Below are 14,146 nucleotides of genomic sequence, written 5' to 3'. Positions count from 1 at the left end.
GAGTCATCTTTGCAGAGGTTTGGGGAACTTATTTTATATTTTAAATCCTCTGGCTTCTCCTTTGTTTTCATCTTCTTTTGGAGTGTAGCCTTGGCGTGTTATAGAGAAGCCTGGTTGGTCTTTCAGCCAAGAGGAGTCACAGACCAGTTGTCTTTTTCAATTGGCAGTTCAATTTTCTGGAAGAAGAATTTCTCACGGCTGATTTAATCCATACAGAAGTAATGATTGCTAGTGATAGCAGGTGTTGAATTTGGTACCTCTACGAAGAAAGCAGGGGGTCTCCTATTGAACTATCATTCCTTCCCCCGACTGGCACAGCTTTCATTTGTAAGTGGAATGGAGGTTACCAACGTTATCCCAAGTGCTTTTTCACCTAAAGGAAAACCATGTGGTAGCAGGGCACAAGGAACCCACAACAGTTCTTGGACATGCCAAAGAATCACTCTTTCTTCTGTGGGCTCTTGGTTTTCCTACTGGTGACAGTCAAAGTTCCAGCCAAATAGCCCACATCCCAAGTAGTCAAGAAATCCAGCTTCTAAGGCAGTTCTATCAGCAGTTAAAGACACTGAGCTTGTCAGCTGGAAAACTGACAGCCCAGGTTTGATAGCTGGACCCTGCAGGTTGGTGTGAGCTCCCATCCCTTGCCCCAGCTCCTGTCAATCTTGAGCAGTTCGAAAGCATACAAATGCGAGTAGATAAATAGGGACCACTTTGGTAGGAAGGAAGCAGCATTCCATGCACCATGGTGTATAATCGTGCTGGCCACATGACCACAGAAAGGTCTTCAGACAATGCTGGTTTTCTCAGTTAAGAAACAGAGATGAGCACCGTCTCCTAGAGTCGGACATGACTGGGCAGGGGAAACCTTTGTCTTTATCAGAAAGACAGGCTGCCATGATTCAGGGGTCTTTGAAGGCAAGAAGGATTTTGAGTCCTGTGTTAGCAAACTAGCAAAACAACACTGCAACGTTTCTCGCCCACATCTGCAGCATCATGCACTTCCAGACAGTGATTTGGCATAGGTCAAATAACAGCTTGCCATCAGATGTGCGTGATAAATGCCACTTTGAGCAGCCGTCGCAGAAAGAGATTTCATTAGTGGCAAGACAACAGCATCTGGGTGAAACTTGCTTTGCAATTTTATTAGAAACTTGGCACAGGTATCAGCGGCTTTGCTGCAGAAGGAAATGGCTGACTCACTGAGGCAAAGAGCTGGCTGAGGATCTGTCCATGTGCTATTCTCAATTGGAACAGCTTTTTCAGGCCGATCGAAAGAGAGGAGGGCTGGGATATTAGTGTTTCCCATGGCCTGTCGAAAGAACTGGGGTGCGCCGAAAGTACAGTAATTCTTGGAGCCGTCAAAGATGGACTGGTCTCCAAAGGCAGGTGAGCTGGGGAGAGACTGCAGCTCAATAGTAGAAGGTCTGCTTTGCATGGAGAAGACCTCCAATATCAGAAAAAATATTTTCTGAAACTACACATTCCAACCAATGGCTAAAATGTGTCTTTTTTTTACTTCCTAAACAAAAATATTTCCTAAATGAACCACAATTTAACCAACTCCAGGCTACATTATAACCATGATTCACAAATCACATTGACTATGTTTACACAACACGCTAGCAAATCATAAGACCCACATTACAATTTTGAATGCTACATCAATCCAACTAATGTGGCTTGTTCTGTTTGGCCCAACAAGTTGAGAAAACCTGGCCATTAGGGCCTCTAAACCATAAGTTATAGCTTAGTGAAATGTATGAGCAAGTAATGTCTTATTCAACAAGCCATGTTGACTATCACTGTTTTGCATGATGTATGAATCTAGCACTTGGTCAGGTGCTGCCAATTCTTGCCAAATAAGACACAGAAAGCTATAATTTAAATATCTCATGGTCCACCCAAAATGCCAGAGGGAAACTTGCAATGTGAACGGTATTTTTCCCCAAGTTCAGTCTTACCGAAATGTGTTGGGCAGAGAAAGGGTGAAATTATTCAGATTTTTTTTAAAAAAATAGTGCAAGCAGAGACAAAAGGTTTCATAAGGATGAGTTTCCTTGCATGTAAGAAAAAAATAGAAATATAGGATGCTTGATTCACTATGGACACCACAAACTGACAAATTCTCCTATCCACCCCCCCCCCCCCGAACAAGTGGAGAACACTTTGCATTGCTGAAATTCTTCACAATTTTTTTCTGGTTTTGACCAACTCTACCCTGCAATTCACATTTAGTCATAAGCAACTGAAGTTAAGACAAGCTGGTTATGCTTAGACATAAGGTATGTTCCTATGTCTTTGAAGATTGCTTTGGTTTGGCTACCATGATTAAAAACAGACCACAGCTTAGCTTGATGCTGGAACTCAACAGTAATGAGAGTTGATTGGTTTCTTCTTCCTATGTTGTGGGACCCCCGAACACTATGATTTGTAGACTCTAGTTATGGCTTTCTAAGCGCTCTCCATTCTTGGAAAGCCATAACTAGAATCTACAATCACAATGGCTGGGCTCCCACAACACAGGAAGGATGGAGAACATGGAGAGCACTTGCCTAAAAAGTCGCCAGGTATCAGACACAACTGAATGGTTAATACAACCTAAAGTTATGGCTTAGTATGATGTGATAACCCAGATACAGGTTGTTGTTGTTAGCTGCGAAGTTGTGTCTGACCCATTGTGACCCCATGGACAACGTTCCTCCAGGCCTTCCCGTCCTCTACCATCTTCTGGAGTCCATTTAGGCTCACGCCTATTGCTTCAGTGACTCCATCCAGCCACCTCATTCTCTGTCGTCCCTTTCTTCTCTTGCCCTCAACCTTTCCCAGCATTAGGCTCTTCTCCAGTGAGTCCTTCCTTCTCATTAGGTGGCCAAAGTATTTGAGTTTTAGCTTCAGGATCTGGCCTTCTAAAGAGCAGTCAGGGTTGATCTCCTCTAGGACTGACCAGTTTGATCACCTTGCAGTCCAAGGGACTCGCAGGAGTCTTCTCCAGATACAGGTAGTCCTTGACTTATGACCACAATTGAGCCCAGAATTTATGTTGCTAAGTGAGAAGTTTGGTAAGTGAGTTTTGCCCCATTTTATGACTTTCCTTGCCCCATTTGTTAAGTGAATCACTGCAGTTGTTGAATTAGTAACATGGTTGTTAAGTGAATCTGGCATCCCCATTGACTTTGCTTGTCACAAGGTTGCAAAAGCTGATCACATGATCCCAGGACCCTGGGACACGGCAACCGTCATAAATATGAACCAACTGTCAAGCTTCCAAATGTAAATCACATGACCATGGGGATGCTGCAACGGTCATAAGCGTGAAAATTGGTCAGAAGTAGGGAGTCCTTGACTTACCTTGTTTACTGACCCTTTGAAGTTACAACGGCATTGAAAAAGTGCCATTGTAACTTTGAAGGGTCACTAAATGAACTGTAATAAGGACTATCTATACTGTGGCCACTTCACAAACCATGAGATAACAGCTGTGTGAAGTTAGGCAGTGTCTTTTCCCAAAGATCAGCCAGCCAACTTTCCGGATCCAAGCATTGGATTCCTTTTTCTCCTCCAGCTGCTGAGCATCGTTGACTCACCTTGAAATCTTTCATGTTGGGAAAGACCCCTTGTGGCTTCACATGACTTTCTTTGGTTCCATTTAACAGGAAGCACTTCTGAATGTTGACCACATCTTCTGTGGTTGCTGGTGTAATCTTGAACAAGGCACCATAGGGCTCTAAACATCCAAGCTGCAGTGTCACCACCTGGCCTGCAAAACGTGACAACGTGAGCAATGGTAAGCACAAATGAAGAAGGAAAGACATGTGGCTAAGCCACAAAGCACACACTTTGCGTATGCACTAGGGACCTCGGGCTTTCCTAAGTAAAGAGATTGTGTAGTAAGATGTGATCTGTTGAAACTGCTTCCTAGGAACCCGTATAGTTGTGCAGAGCTCCCAATTCAAAGGGCAAAATATAATTTGGAGCAGATCCATGCATGTTCCAAATCACAATTTCCCTTCAAGTCCAGATTTCTCTACACCCCCAATCCCCAAGGCGAAGAAGAATGCAACAGAGCAGCCAGGCAATTTTTTTCTTTCACTTCTGATTCAAGTGGACAAAAGAAAGAAAGAACAGTTGCTGGAATTGGGTACGTCTAGTCTAATGAAAAGAAGGACTAGGGGTGACATGGTAGCAGTGTTCCAAAATCTAAGGGGCTCCAACAAAGAAGAGGGGGTCAATTTATTCTCAAAAGCACCTGAAGGTAGGGTAAGAAGCAATGGATGGAAACTAATTAAGAAAAGCAACCTAGAACTAAGGAGAAATTTCCTGAATGTTAAGACAATTAATCAGTAGAACGACTTTCCTCCAGAAGCTGTGGGTGCTCCAACACTGGAAGTTTTTAAGAAGAGATTGGACAAACATTTGTCTGAAATTGTATAAGTTCTCCTGCTTGAGCAGCAGATTGAACTAGAAGACCTCCAAGGTCCCTTCCAACTCTTGTTATTCTGTTAATTTGTGTTGAAGGAGAAGAACATTTGGAGAAGTTTGCCCCCGGTGGAATCTGGTTTCTTGCACTCATTTTGCAATGAGGCAGATGAAGCATCAGTCAAAGCTGTCTCTGGAGACCTGCAGTCTCTTGGACTTCCCACATTTCCAATCACAGGAAAAGAACTGAAGAGGAAATTCTCCCACGGGACTTTTCAGAGTGATGTTACTGTCGCCGTTAGAAGGAAGTTCTGTCCTTGGGACATTACGGCAAAATTCTCCTTTCCCTGGGGAAATTCAGAGAAGGCACCCCAGAAAATCTGGTTGCTCGTTCTTTTTTTTTTAAACTATAGGTTTTTTTTAAAAAAATGATATGGTAAAAGTATTTTAAAAATTAAAAGGAAAAAAGAAAGGAAAAAAAGAAATGTGCTTTGTGTTTAATAAGCAAGCTGATACAGATTTTGAGAGGGGGCAAATGTGGACTCTAAAGACATGGATGATCTTGGAAGGAGTGGGAGAATTTTTCTCATGGTTTTCAAGGAGTAGGATGCTGGTATCCTGATAAACCTCCTCTGCATCTTTTTTGTAGGGTCAGTCTCCCCTCCCAACTGAAAAAAAATGCGAAACAGTTCCTTAATATACTATTTGCAGGAGGTGAATGAGGGGGAAGGCAGATTTTCAGCCAATATGAGGAAATTCCTGGGGTATGTAGAGGGTTAAGCCTAAATCTCTTCCATACAAATGAATTCATTAGATCTCCTGATGCCTAACTGGGAACGCCTCTTCATACAGAGATAAAATAGAAGACCATTAGAGAGATGCCATATCTGAAACATCTTCTCCAGTGGCGTTTCCTGACAGTCTGTATGAGTTAGGGAACTGTCCTTATAGTTATCTAGCTTAGTTGTTTCCCTATACTCTGTTGTCTTCCTATGGTGACTGGGTTCACATCCTGAACTGTGGTTGGTGGGATGGTTACCTCAAATGTTTGATAGTGAATGTAGCTCACATGTATATGTGGGTGGGAAGCCACCATGGTTTGGAGAAACCATCACAATGGACTAGGTTCACATAACATAAAAAGCCACAAGCCATGTTTCAAGTCTGAAAGGTAAGGTCCACCCACCACCCAAAGCCTAAACCACAAACTATTTGTGAACCAGATCTTGGCAGTGACACTCCGTCAGTTTAAATTGGAGAGTTTTACGATGTTCCAAAGCTGCTTTTTTTCAAGAGGCAACTGGGCTTTCTTGCTTTTCTTTGAAGGCATTTCGCTTCTCATCCAAGACGTTTCTTCAGCTCTCTTGGATGAGAAGCGGAACATCTTCAAGGAAAAACAAAGAAAGTCCAGTTGCCTCTTGAAAAAGCACCTTTGGGACAAACCATGACCTGGATGACTGAGAATCTGCATAGATTTTTACAATGTAATGATCAAGGACTAAACCTTGAACTTGCTACGTTAAAAACACATGTATTGTTTTCACTAAGCTCAGATTCTTTCAATGAGGTCTTCACTGGGCTGGAGTTTTCCTGCTAATCCATTGTTAATCACAGAACTGTGGAGTTGGAACAAACCGTGGGAAAGGTTCTTTGGATAATCAAAAGCCAAGGATGAGCTGAACCAGGAAGAATCTGAACAGACTGTAAGCCTCTCGGCAGTTGGTCCAGCAAACAACCTTTCTAGCAATCATGACGAATTCTTGCTTGATGAATTATGTGTCCATTCGAACACACGTGTGCATGGAAATTTGGCAGCACACTCGAGTGGATTATAACAACGATCTACCAAAGATCAGCAGAAAGTCAAAGTACACCTGATGGATGAAAGTACTTTACCGTGCATCACGATGTCTGTGATCAAAAGCTGGCTGAGAGCACCGCAACCACTCCTTTAACCGTCTTCTAAATTGTAGCAATATTTCACGACAAGACTGATGAAAATTGGCTAGCCAGAGTCCAACATTTTCAGGTTATAAATTAGGAGAAAAAAGAGGTGCTCTGGGCATATGTGTGTGAAGCGTGTAAGGGTGTGCATGTAGCGTGTAAGAGCTCCTCTAATCAATAGCTGTTCTATTGGTTGCTTTTTTGCCTGCTGCTTTGCTCACTGTCTTCTCCACCTTCAGAAATCTTTCTGGAACCAGGAAGCTACAAGACAACTTCGCTGACTAGCTGATTAATAATTTAGATAGCCTCTCTGCTTACATTAGCTATGAAAATCGTGTGGATCAGCAAAGTGTACCTCTAATTAGTTGTGCTAAGAATGAGAAATCTAAAGGGACCACTGTATGCAAGCCCTGATCCAGTAAAACAATGAAATTGTCATAATGCATGCTGCTGCCTTCTGTAGTTGTCCCCTGGGGACAAAGATCCTAAGAGGAACAATGCTCCTCCTTCTATGTTTCCCCCCCACTCCCAAGAGGGACCAGCCCAATCCTCTGCCATGTGCAAGAAAACCACTGTTATTCTATATATTGCATTTGTTTCTGTGTCATCCCTATTCTTGAGACAAGCAGATAATTCTAACTTTCGGGTCTTTGGTGCTCTCTGAGCTTGGTCGTTTTCTTGCAGGCATTTCACTATGCAGCTAGGTAATATCATCAGTGCGAGAAGGAAGCGTGGTTTGCCCTCTGTTTTGTCTTGTACTTTTGCCAGATCCTAGGGAATTGGAGGCAGGTGGTCATTTTATCCTCTCTTAGCCTAGGGTTTGTATATTCCTTTTCTAAAATTATCTTTTAATGTAAAATTTTATATCTGTTGTTTTGATATTAGTTGTTTTATGCCACTCAGAGTTGCTTTTGGGGAGGCAGGCAGCTGTACTACTTTGATTAATAAATAGTAAATCTTCAGAGTTGGCTCAACGTATCCTGGTTTGCTATTGACCTGTTTGACCCCTTTGGGGGATTTTCTTTCCCCCAAACTAAATCTGCTGGTTCTTCTCTTTTTATTTAGTGAGGGCACCAGTTTCTTACCATTATAATATTCAATGCGACTCTTGTTCCCAGTTAGGTTATACCAGGCTTCAAATGGCTCTTCGATTTCAGCGTAAGGGAGATGGATGATTCCTGCAAGACACAAGGAGTGACTTGGATCAATCAAACATTTGCTATAGAAAAGGGTTATTTAGGGTTATTGATGTAGGAGATGACCAGGCTGAGGCCGAGGGTGGGGTCAAATGCATCATCAGTTTGGAATCTCTACATCCTGTAAAGGTTTGCTTAACAACCATGGCAAAAAGGTATATAACGTTGGGTGAGATTCACTTAACAACCGCCTTGCTTAGCAACAGAAATTCTGGTCCCAATTGTGATCATAAATTGAGGACTACCTATAAACAGTAACAGATTAAAATTCTCCAAGCACTTCATATATCTCAGTTTAAGGATCCTGGGAATTAAGTTCAGCACATCCAAACAATGCCAGTTGGTGACAGTGATCTGCATTAATGTCACAACCATTACACTAATTCTTTCAAGTTGCCTTGTGCAGAATGGGTATCATACTGGCCAATCAGGGAGATACATCAGTCTAAAAATCAACTCTAGCTTGTCCAAAGCCACCAAAATAAACGTTTGGTGGAAGGGGTATTTCAGAATGAATGGACAAACCTCTAAAAATAATTTGAAGCAAAAGAGGAGAGCATCCAAAATGTCGACACAAATCCCACACATTTTCAACAATCTTTGCATTTTTAAAAAACTTTTATTATATTGTAAGCTGCCCAGAGTTGCTGTATTAGTGAGATGGGCAGCATCAAAAATACATACATACATACATACATACATACATACATACATACATACATACCATACTCTAGAAAGAGTGCAGAGAAGAGCAACAAAGATGATCAGGGGACTGGAGGCTAAAACATACGAAGAACAGTTGCAGGAATTGGGTATGTCTAGCTTAATGAAAAGGAGGACTAGGGGTGACATGACAGTCTCTAAGGGGCTGCCATGTATTCTCCAAAGTACCTGAAGGTGGGACAGAAGCAGTGGATGGAAGCTAAGCAAGGAGAGAACCAATCTAGAACTAAGGAGGAATTTCTTGACAGTGAGAACAATTAATCAGTAGAACAACTCAACTCCAGAAGTTGTGGGTGCTCCTACACTGGAGGTTTTCAAGAAGAGATTGGACAACTACAGTATTTGTCTGAAATGATGATAGATAGATAGATAGATAGATAGATAGATAGATAGATAGATAGATAGATAGATAGATAGATAGATAGATTCCATCTTTATGTAAAAATTGTTGGGTCTAATTATGTAAAAGACCAACAAAAATCCCTTTTTGCAAACTTTGTTTCTAATGTTTTCTTAACATTAACAAGCAATTTAGTTGAAAAACAAGGAAAGCAATATTTTCCATCCCAAAGGAAAAACATGAACTCTCTCCAAAGGTCTGCTCAATCTTAATCTCCCGGAGCAACTTTTCCAATTAGGCAGTGACACAATGAGAGATATTGCATTGATAACTATTAATTTGCAGGCCATTTTCTTGGAAATAGGGCATATCTAGGGTTTGAGTTTGATTTCCTTTAAAAAAAATAGTGTGTTTGGTGATCTCTCAGGCTCCACCATGGTTATACTAAAGGTCTGGCTAGGTGGGAATATCCATCACTGTTGTTTGGGCAACTGCCTTGTTCGCATATATTATGAAATAAATATAAATTGGAGGTTTAAGTTTTCCTTTAAAGAAAAACAAGCTGATTGTCTGATTAACGAGATCTATCTTTACAGTTAATGTTATGCTTTTATGATGTTAAGCCGAACATGTTCTCTCTCCTCTTGTGGCGATCCTGTTCTTCTTTCTTTCTACAAAATTTAAGCAAAGTCTTAAAACGTGAGGAGAGTACAGAGCAGCCCTCTGTTGGCATTTAGAAAAGGAAAGGGATTAAATTTTATTAAATCACTTAAAACAGGTTGCAAAGAGGTTCCCTTAATATTAGAATTGATCCAAAAGCTGTCAGTCCTATCTTTCTCTGTCCCTAAATAGGCACTCATAAATCTGTCAATTTGACAGATGGAGGCTTCACTGGAAGGACGAGTCTCCCTTGATCCAGCCTTCCACTCATACCTCCCAAATACCTCTATCCTCAATTCTCCTTACCTCCAGAATACAATCTCAGAGGCAATTCCCTGTGCTCCCGTTGATTGACAGTTCTAATAACCAGTCATCACATAAGCACTAGAAGTCTTTTGCTGATTAGGGAGGTATATAAATCAATCAATCTCCTATGTGCCACAACTCAGAGCAGTTGAGAGATTGGTGTAGCACAGGACTTTTTTTTTTTTTTTGATCTTCAGGGGTTTCCAACGTGCCCACCCAAAACAACAACAGCAACAACCCTGGAAACCCAGGAAAGCAAATGCCTATTTAAAATATTTTGGATCAGAAATCAGCCATGACTTTCAACTGGTCCTCATATTTATTACAGCATCCCTATGGTCACATTATCAAAATTCGGGTGCTTGGCAACTGGCCTGTATTTATGATGGCTGAAGCATCCCAAAGTCACGTCATTACCATCTGTAATTTTCCCAGCTGGGAAGCTTGTCCTGCAGGGCCATAAGATTCACTTAAGAATCATGGCAAAAAAAGTTATAAAAATCAGGTGTGACTCACTTAATAACTACCTTACTTAGCAATGGAAATTCTGATTCCAATTGTGGCCATAAGTTCAGCACTACTTGTACTAAACCCAAAATTGAGTTTTAAAAATGAAATCTACTCTTTCCTCCCTTGGCACAGAATACCCAAAGTGCTGCATAGAACAGGCAGATTTGGACAAAAATTCCAGGAAGAAGTGAAAGAAATCACATCATAATAGCTTCCTCTGCTTGCTCCCAAGGAAAATGTAAAGTTTTAAAGCTGGGTAATTGCTTTTTGTCCATATATGGTTTTTCAGCCTGGAGTGAAGTTATACAACTGGGATTTGCCAGGCAGCTATTAACATCCGTGAACCCATGTGTACGTGTGCCAAAGCAAAAGAGGCACTTTGCACAACTTCAAAAGGACTGTCCCTCCTGTGGAAGGAAGAGATATATCTGGTAGCAAAGCTTCCAAAGGCTGTTCTGATATACATTAATGACTCTCAGCCTTTGATTCAGCAAATTTTAAGATCCTGTCACCAGATAAAATCATTCATGGAAAGATACACCAGGTGCAATAAATCTGGATGCCTCTAGATTTGTCCTAAGATTTGCAAAACCTACACAAGTAAACTTAAAAGGGAAGAAGCTTAAAGCAAGGCACTCCCTGGACATAACTCTGCCCAGGTAGGTTAGCAGGATTCTGACAAGCTCCCCACCCTTTTTTATTTGGCTAAGGGAAAGATGCCAATTATAGTCTAGATTTCGCTTCCTGTCAAATCTTTGCTGGTGCAAACTTGTATTTTCAATGCACCCATAATCCACAGTAATAAAAAGAGCCTAAATTGGGTAGTTCACAAAAATGGTTGCAAAATGTAATGCAACATTGCACAATTGAGAAAAGTGCGTGGAAGAAAAGACAGTATGGTGCACACATCACAGCTTAGATGGCCAATTGTTTTCTCTTGGCATGCAGTAAAACTTGAACCCTGAAACACTGGCCTATTCTAGCTCTTCACTGGGGGATTTTCACATTACAGTAACTCCAAATATTGGTGATTATTGGCTTAACATACTGAGACAACCTAATCACTATTGTTTATGAACATGGCTTAGGGTGTGGTATGAAGTCAGCAAACCAGTTAAAGAAACCATGACTTAATGCATCATGTGAACTTGATTGCATCTATTATGAAAGTTTGATCTTTAACAAATTACTTGTTCCCAGGGAAGACATAAAGCTGTTATCTTTAGAACAGGAATGGATAACGCTCCAGATGTTGTAGAATCATAATTGCAATCGGATTGTGATAACTAGGGCTGATAAGATCTGGCATTCAAGAACATCTTAAAGATCACAGATTCTCCACTTGAAGCAAAGAAGACTAAATAAGAGAATTATATGATATGCCCTCAAAAAGTCAACAGGTGATAATCACCAATATCCAAAGTGTAATGTTCCAAAGCAGGGGCGTCCAGCCTTGGGTACGTTTAAGACTTGTGAACTTCAAGTCCCAGAAGCCAGCTGGGAGTTGAAGTCTACAGGTCTTAAAGTTGCCAAGCTGGACAGCCCAGTCCAAAAGATATTTGCACATTGACAGCTATGTTTAGAGAGATGCCCAGAACATTAACTTCATGATGATAGCTATCTACTGTGGTTTTATAAAGCAGAGGTTCAAGATCAGATCCAGCCCCTCTATTCTATTTAAAAGGAATTGCAAGGGAAAATGACAAATATGGTTTGAAAATTGGGTGACTGAGTTACCCAGGTCAGATTTTTTTAGCCAATGCCAAGGAAAACGATTAAGAAGTGTTAGTCAGTGGCTTCCCAAAAGGCACCCTGGATGGAACTTACCTTTGACGTGGTAGAGAACTCCAAAATCTGGGGTGGTATTAGAATAATCGCATGCATTTCCTGGAAGAAGAGAAAATAAAGGAGAATGTAAATGTAGAATTCCATTATACTGCCATCAGATTTTCTGCAGAAACAAAGGAACAAAAAATGGGAAAGCTAGACGAGGAGGCTAGCATTGCAGTATTGCCATCATTGGGTTCACAGATGATGTTAAGCCATATCGTGGTCTGCTTGTTTTTCAGTATAGTGCATTGTACCAATCTTTTAAGATGTATGAATCAATTTGCACAAATTTGGTCAATTGTGGTTTATTCCAGTCAGGGTTATGTTTAGCACAATGTATAGGTCATCTGTGACTTACAACTGGATGCTTAGTGACCACCATTAGTAAATCAAAGAGACATGGTTTAATATGTTGCACAAATGTGGCCAAACCTCAATCCAGTCAGGATTATGTTTAGCACAATGTACAGGTAATCTTCAACTTACGATTGAATGCTTAGCGACCACTTGGAATTGTGACAGGCCTATCTTGAGGCTGCTTATGATTAGGATTCGAAATTCTGACAGCTAACCCCCCCCCCCCGTCATGTGACCAAACTCTACACATGATCACATTTATGTCCTACATTCAAGTGGCATTTTTGATGGTTTTGCCAAAAACTGGCATTTACATCTGTTTTTTGTCAAAACTGTGCCCATAGCAAATCATTCATTCATTTACTATCTATGGCATTTGCTTAACAACCACCACAAAAAAGGTTTTTAAATCATCCTGTTTATGACCGTCACAATTTAGAACTGGGATGGACATAAGTTGAGGACCACCTGGATGAATCCCAGATGTAAACCTCTTGCTATTTGCTTCGGTGAAAGTGTAATTAAGTGACAATAAGAAAATTAATACCATCCTGCTTTTAGTTCTTCTTTGTAATTGAATCACCTTGGAACAAGTTAGAAACAAACACGCCTTCCAGCCTAAGTCCTCCTCTCTGCAATAGAGAGGACCATAATACAGATTTATAAGCCATGGTTGCTGTGTTTATTGCAGTGAAACAATATATGCAAAGTGCTTCCACTTCAAAGTGGATGCATCTCACTCTGGTAGACAGCCACATATCAAGCAACGACAACAAATTTATGGTACTAAAAATGGCTGGCAGAGTTGCCCCAAATTTACTTAGCTTTGCTTCATTGCTAATAACAAAAATAATAATTCATGTTGGCACACCATTCTTTCACACCTCTACAGTTTATTGCAGTTATAGTTTGGATCAGCTTCCCCAACCTAGTGCCCCTCATTAGAGCCCCCTATGAGAAACTGCATTAAGAAGTGTGATAGAAACAGGAAGGAAGGAAGGAAGGAAGGAAGGAAGGAAGGAAGGAAGGAAGGAAGGAAGGAAGGAAGGAAGGAAGGAAGGAAGGAAGGAAGGAAAAAGAAAGAAAGAAAGAAAGAAAGAAAGAAAGAAAGAAAGAAAGAAAGAAAGAAAGAAAGAAATTCATGTATATAAATCACATAATAATGTTACAGGTTTACAATCTTGTGGGGCCGCATTACTACCTATCCAGGGCTGCATGCAGCCCATTGGCCACGGATTGGAGATGCTTGATCTAGAAGATACCAAGTTTGGAAATCCTGATTTAGATGTGAACACATGCCAAACCAATATCCTGGTTATCTTCAGATTACCTACTCCACTCTAAATAGAATCTGCCAATATCCAAGATACATGCAAGTAAGGCATACTAAACTAGAGGACCTGCAAAGCCCACTTGAACTCTTCAATTCTAAGTGTCTCCTGCCAAGCTTTGGACCTCAAGCAAGGAAGTAAACACCTTGATCAAGAGACTGCAATAGAAACCTCAGATTGATCATTTGTTATTGCTGAGTTCATTAAGAATCTCTTTGTACATTTCTAATCTCTCCTCCCCAGTCTTTTAAAAGTCTGGACTGAGCTGCCATTTATGGTGTAAGCTACTAAGAAACTCCTATCCCATCTATTGTTTAAGTCTAAAGTTGCTCCAATTTCATTGTCTTTATATATTTTATGGAAACTTTTAAACAAGAAGATAAAATCTGACACAAAATAATATAAAGTAAGGAAGAAAAAAATTGAAAAAGTCAAAAAAGTTGAAGGAAAGAATTTTTTTTAAAAAAAGATATACTGATGTTGCTCTCAATATTCTTCATAGCTGTTATAAGTACAGTTACATTTTAACCTCT

At 40.6% G+C, this 14,146-nt stretch overlaps 1 protein-coding gene across 1 annotated transcript in view; it reads right to left on the bottom strand.

Moving 5' to 3' along the window:
- Positions 1 to 14,146, bottom strand: part of LOC310644801 (digestive cysteine proteinase 2-like) — a gene marked incomplete at both ends in the record, with an annotated part of 41,876 nt that overhangs the window by 15,651 nt on the left and 12,079 nt on the right. Inside the window, 3 exons of the mRNA XM_083370109.1 lie at positions 3,585 to 3,757; positions 7,446 to 7,538; positions 11,923 to 11,982. Of these exons, the coding sequence (XP_083226235.1) occupies positions 3,585 to 3,757; positions 7,446 to 7,538; positions 11,923 to 11,982 (326 nt within the window). The remainder of the gene's footprint in view (positions 1 to 3,584; positions 3,758 to 7,445; positions 7,539 to 11,922; positions 11,983 to 14,146) is intronic.

Source organism: Vipera ursinii (assembly GCF_947247035.1).
Source record: "Vipera ursinii genome assembly, chromosome: 9".
Taxonomy (NCBI): Eukaryota; Metazoa; Chordata; class Lepidosauria; order Squamata; family Viperidae; genus Vipera; species Vipera ursinii.
Note: the sequence above shows the minus strand (reverse complement) of the source record. Positions and strands in the feature narration are given on the sequence as shown.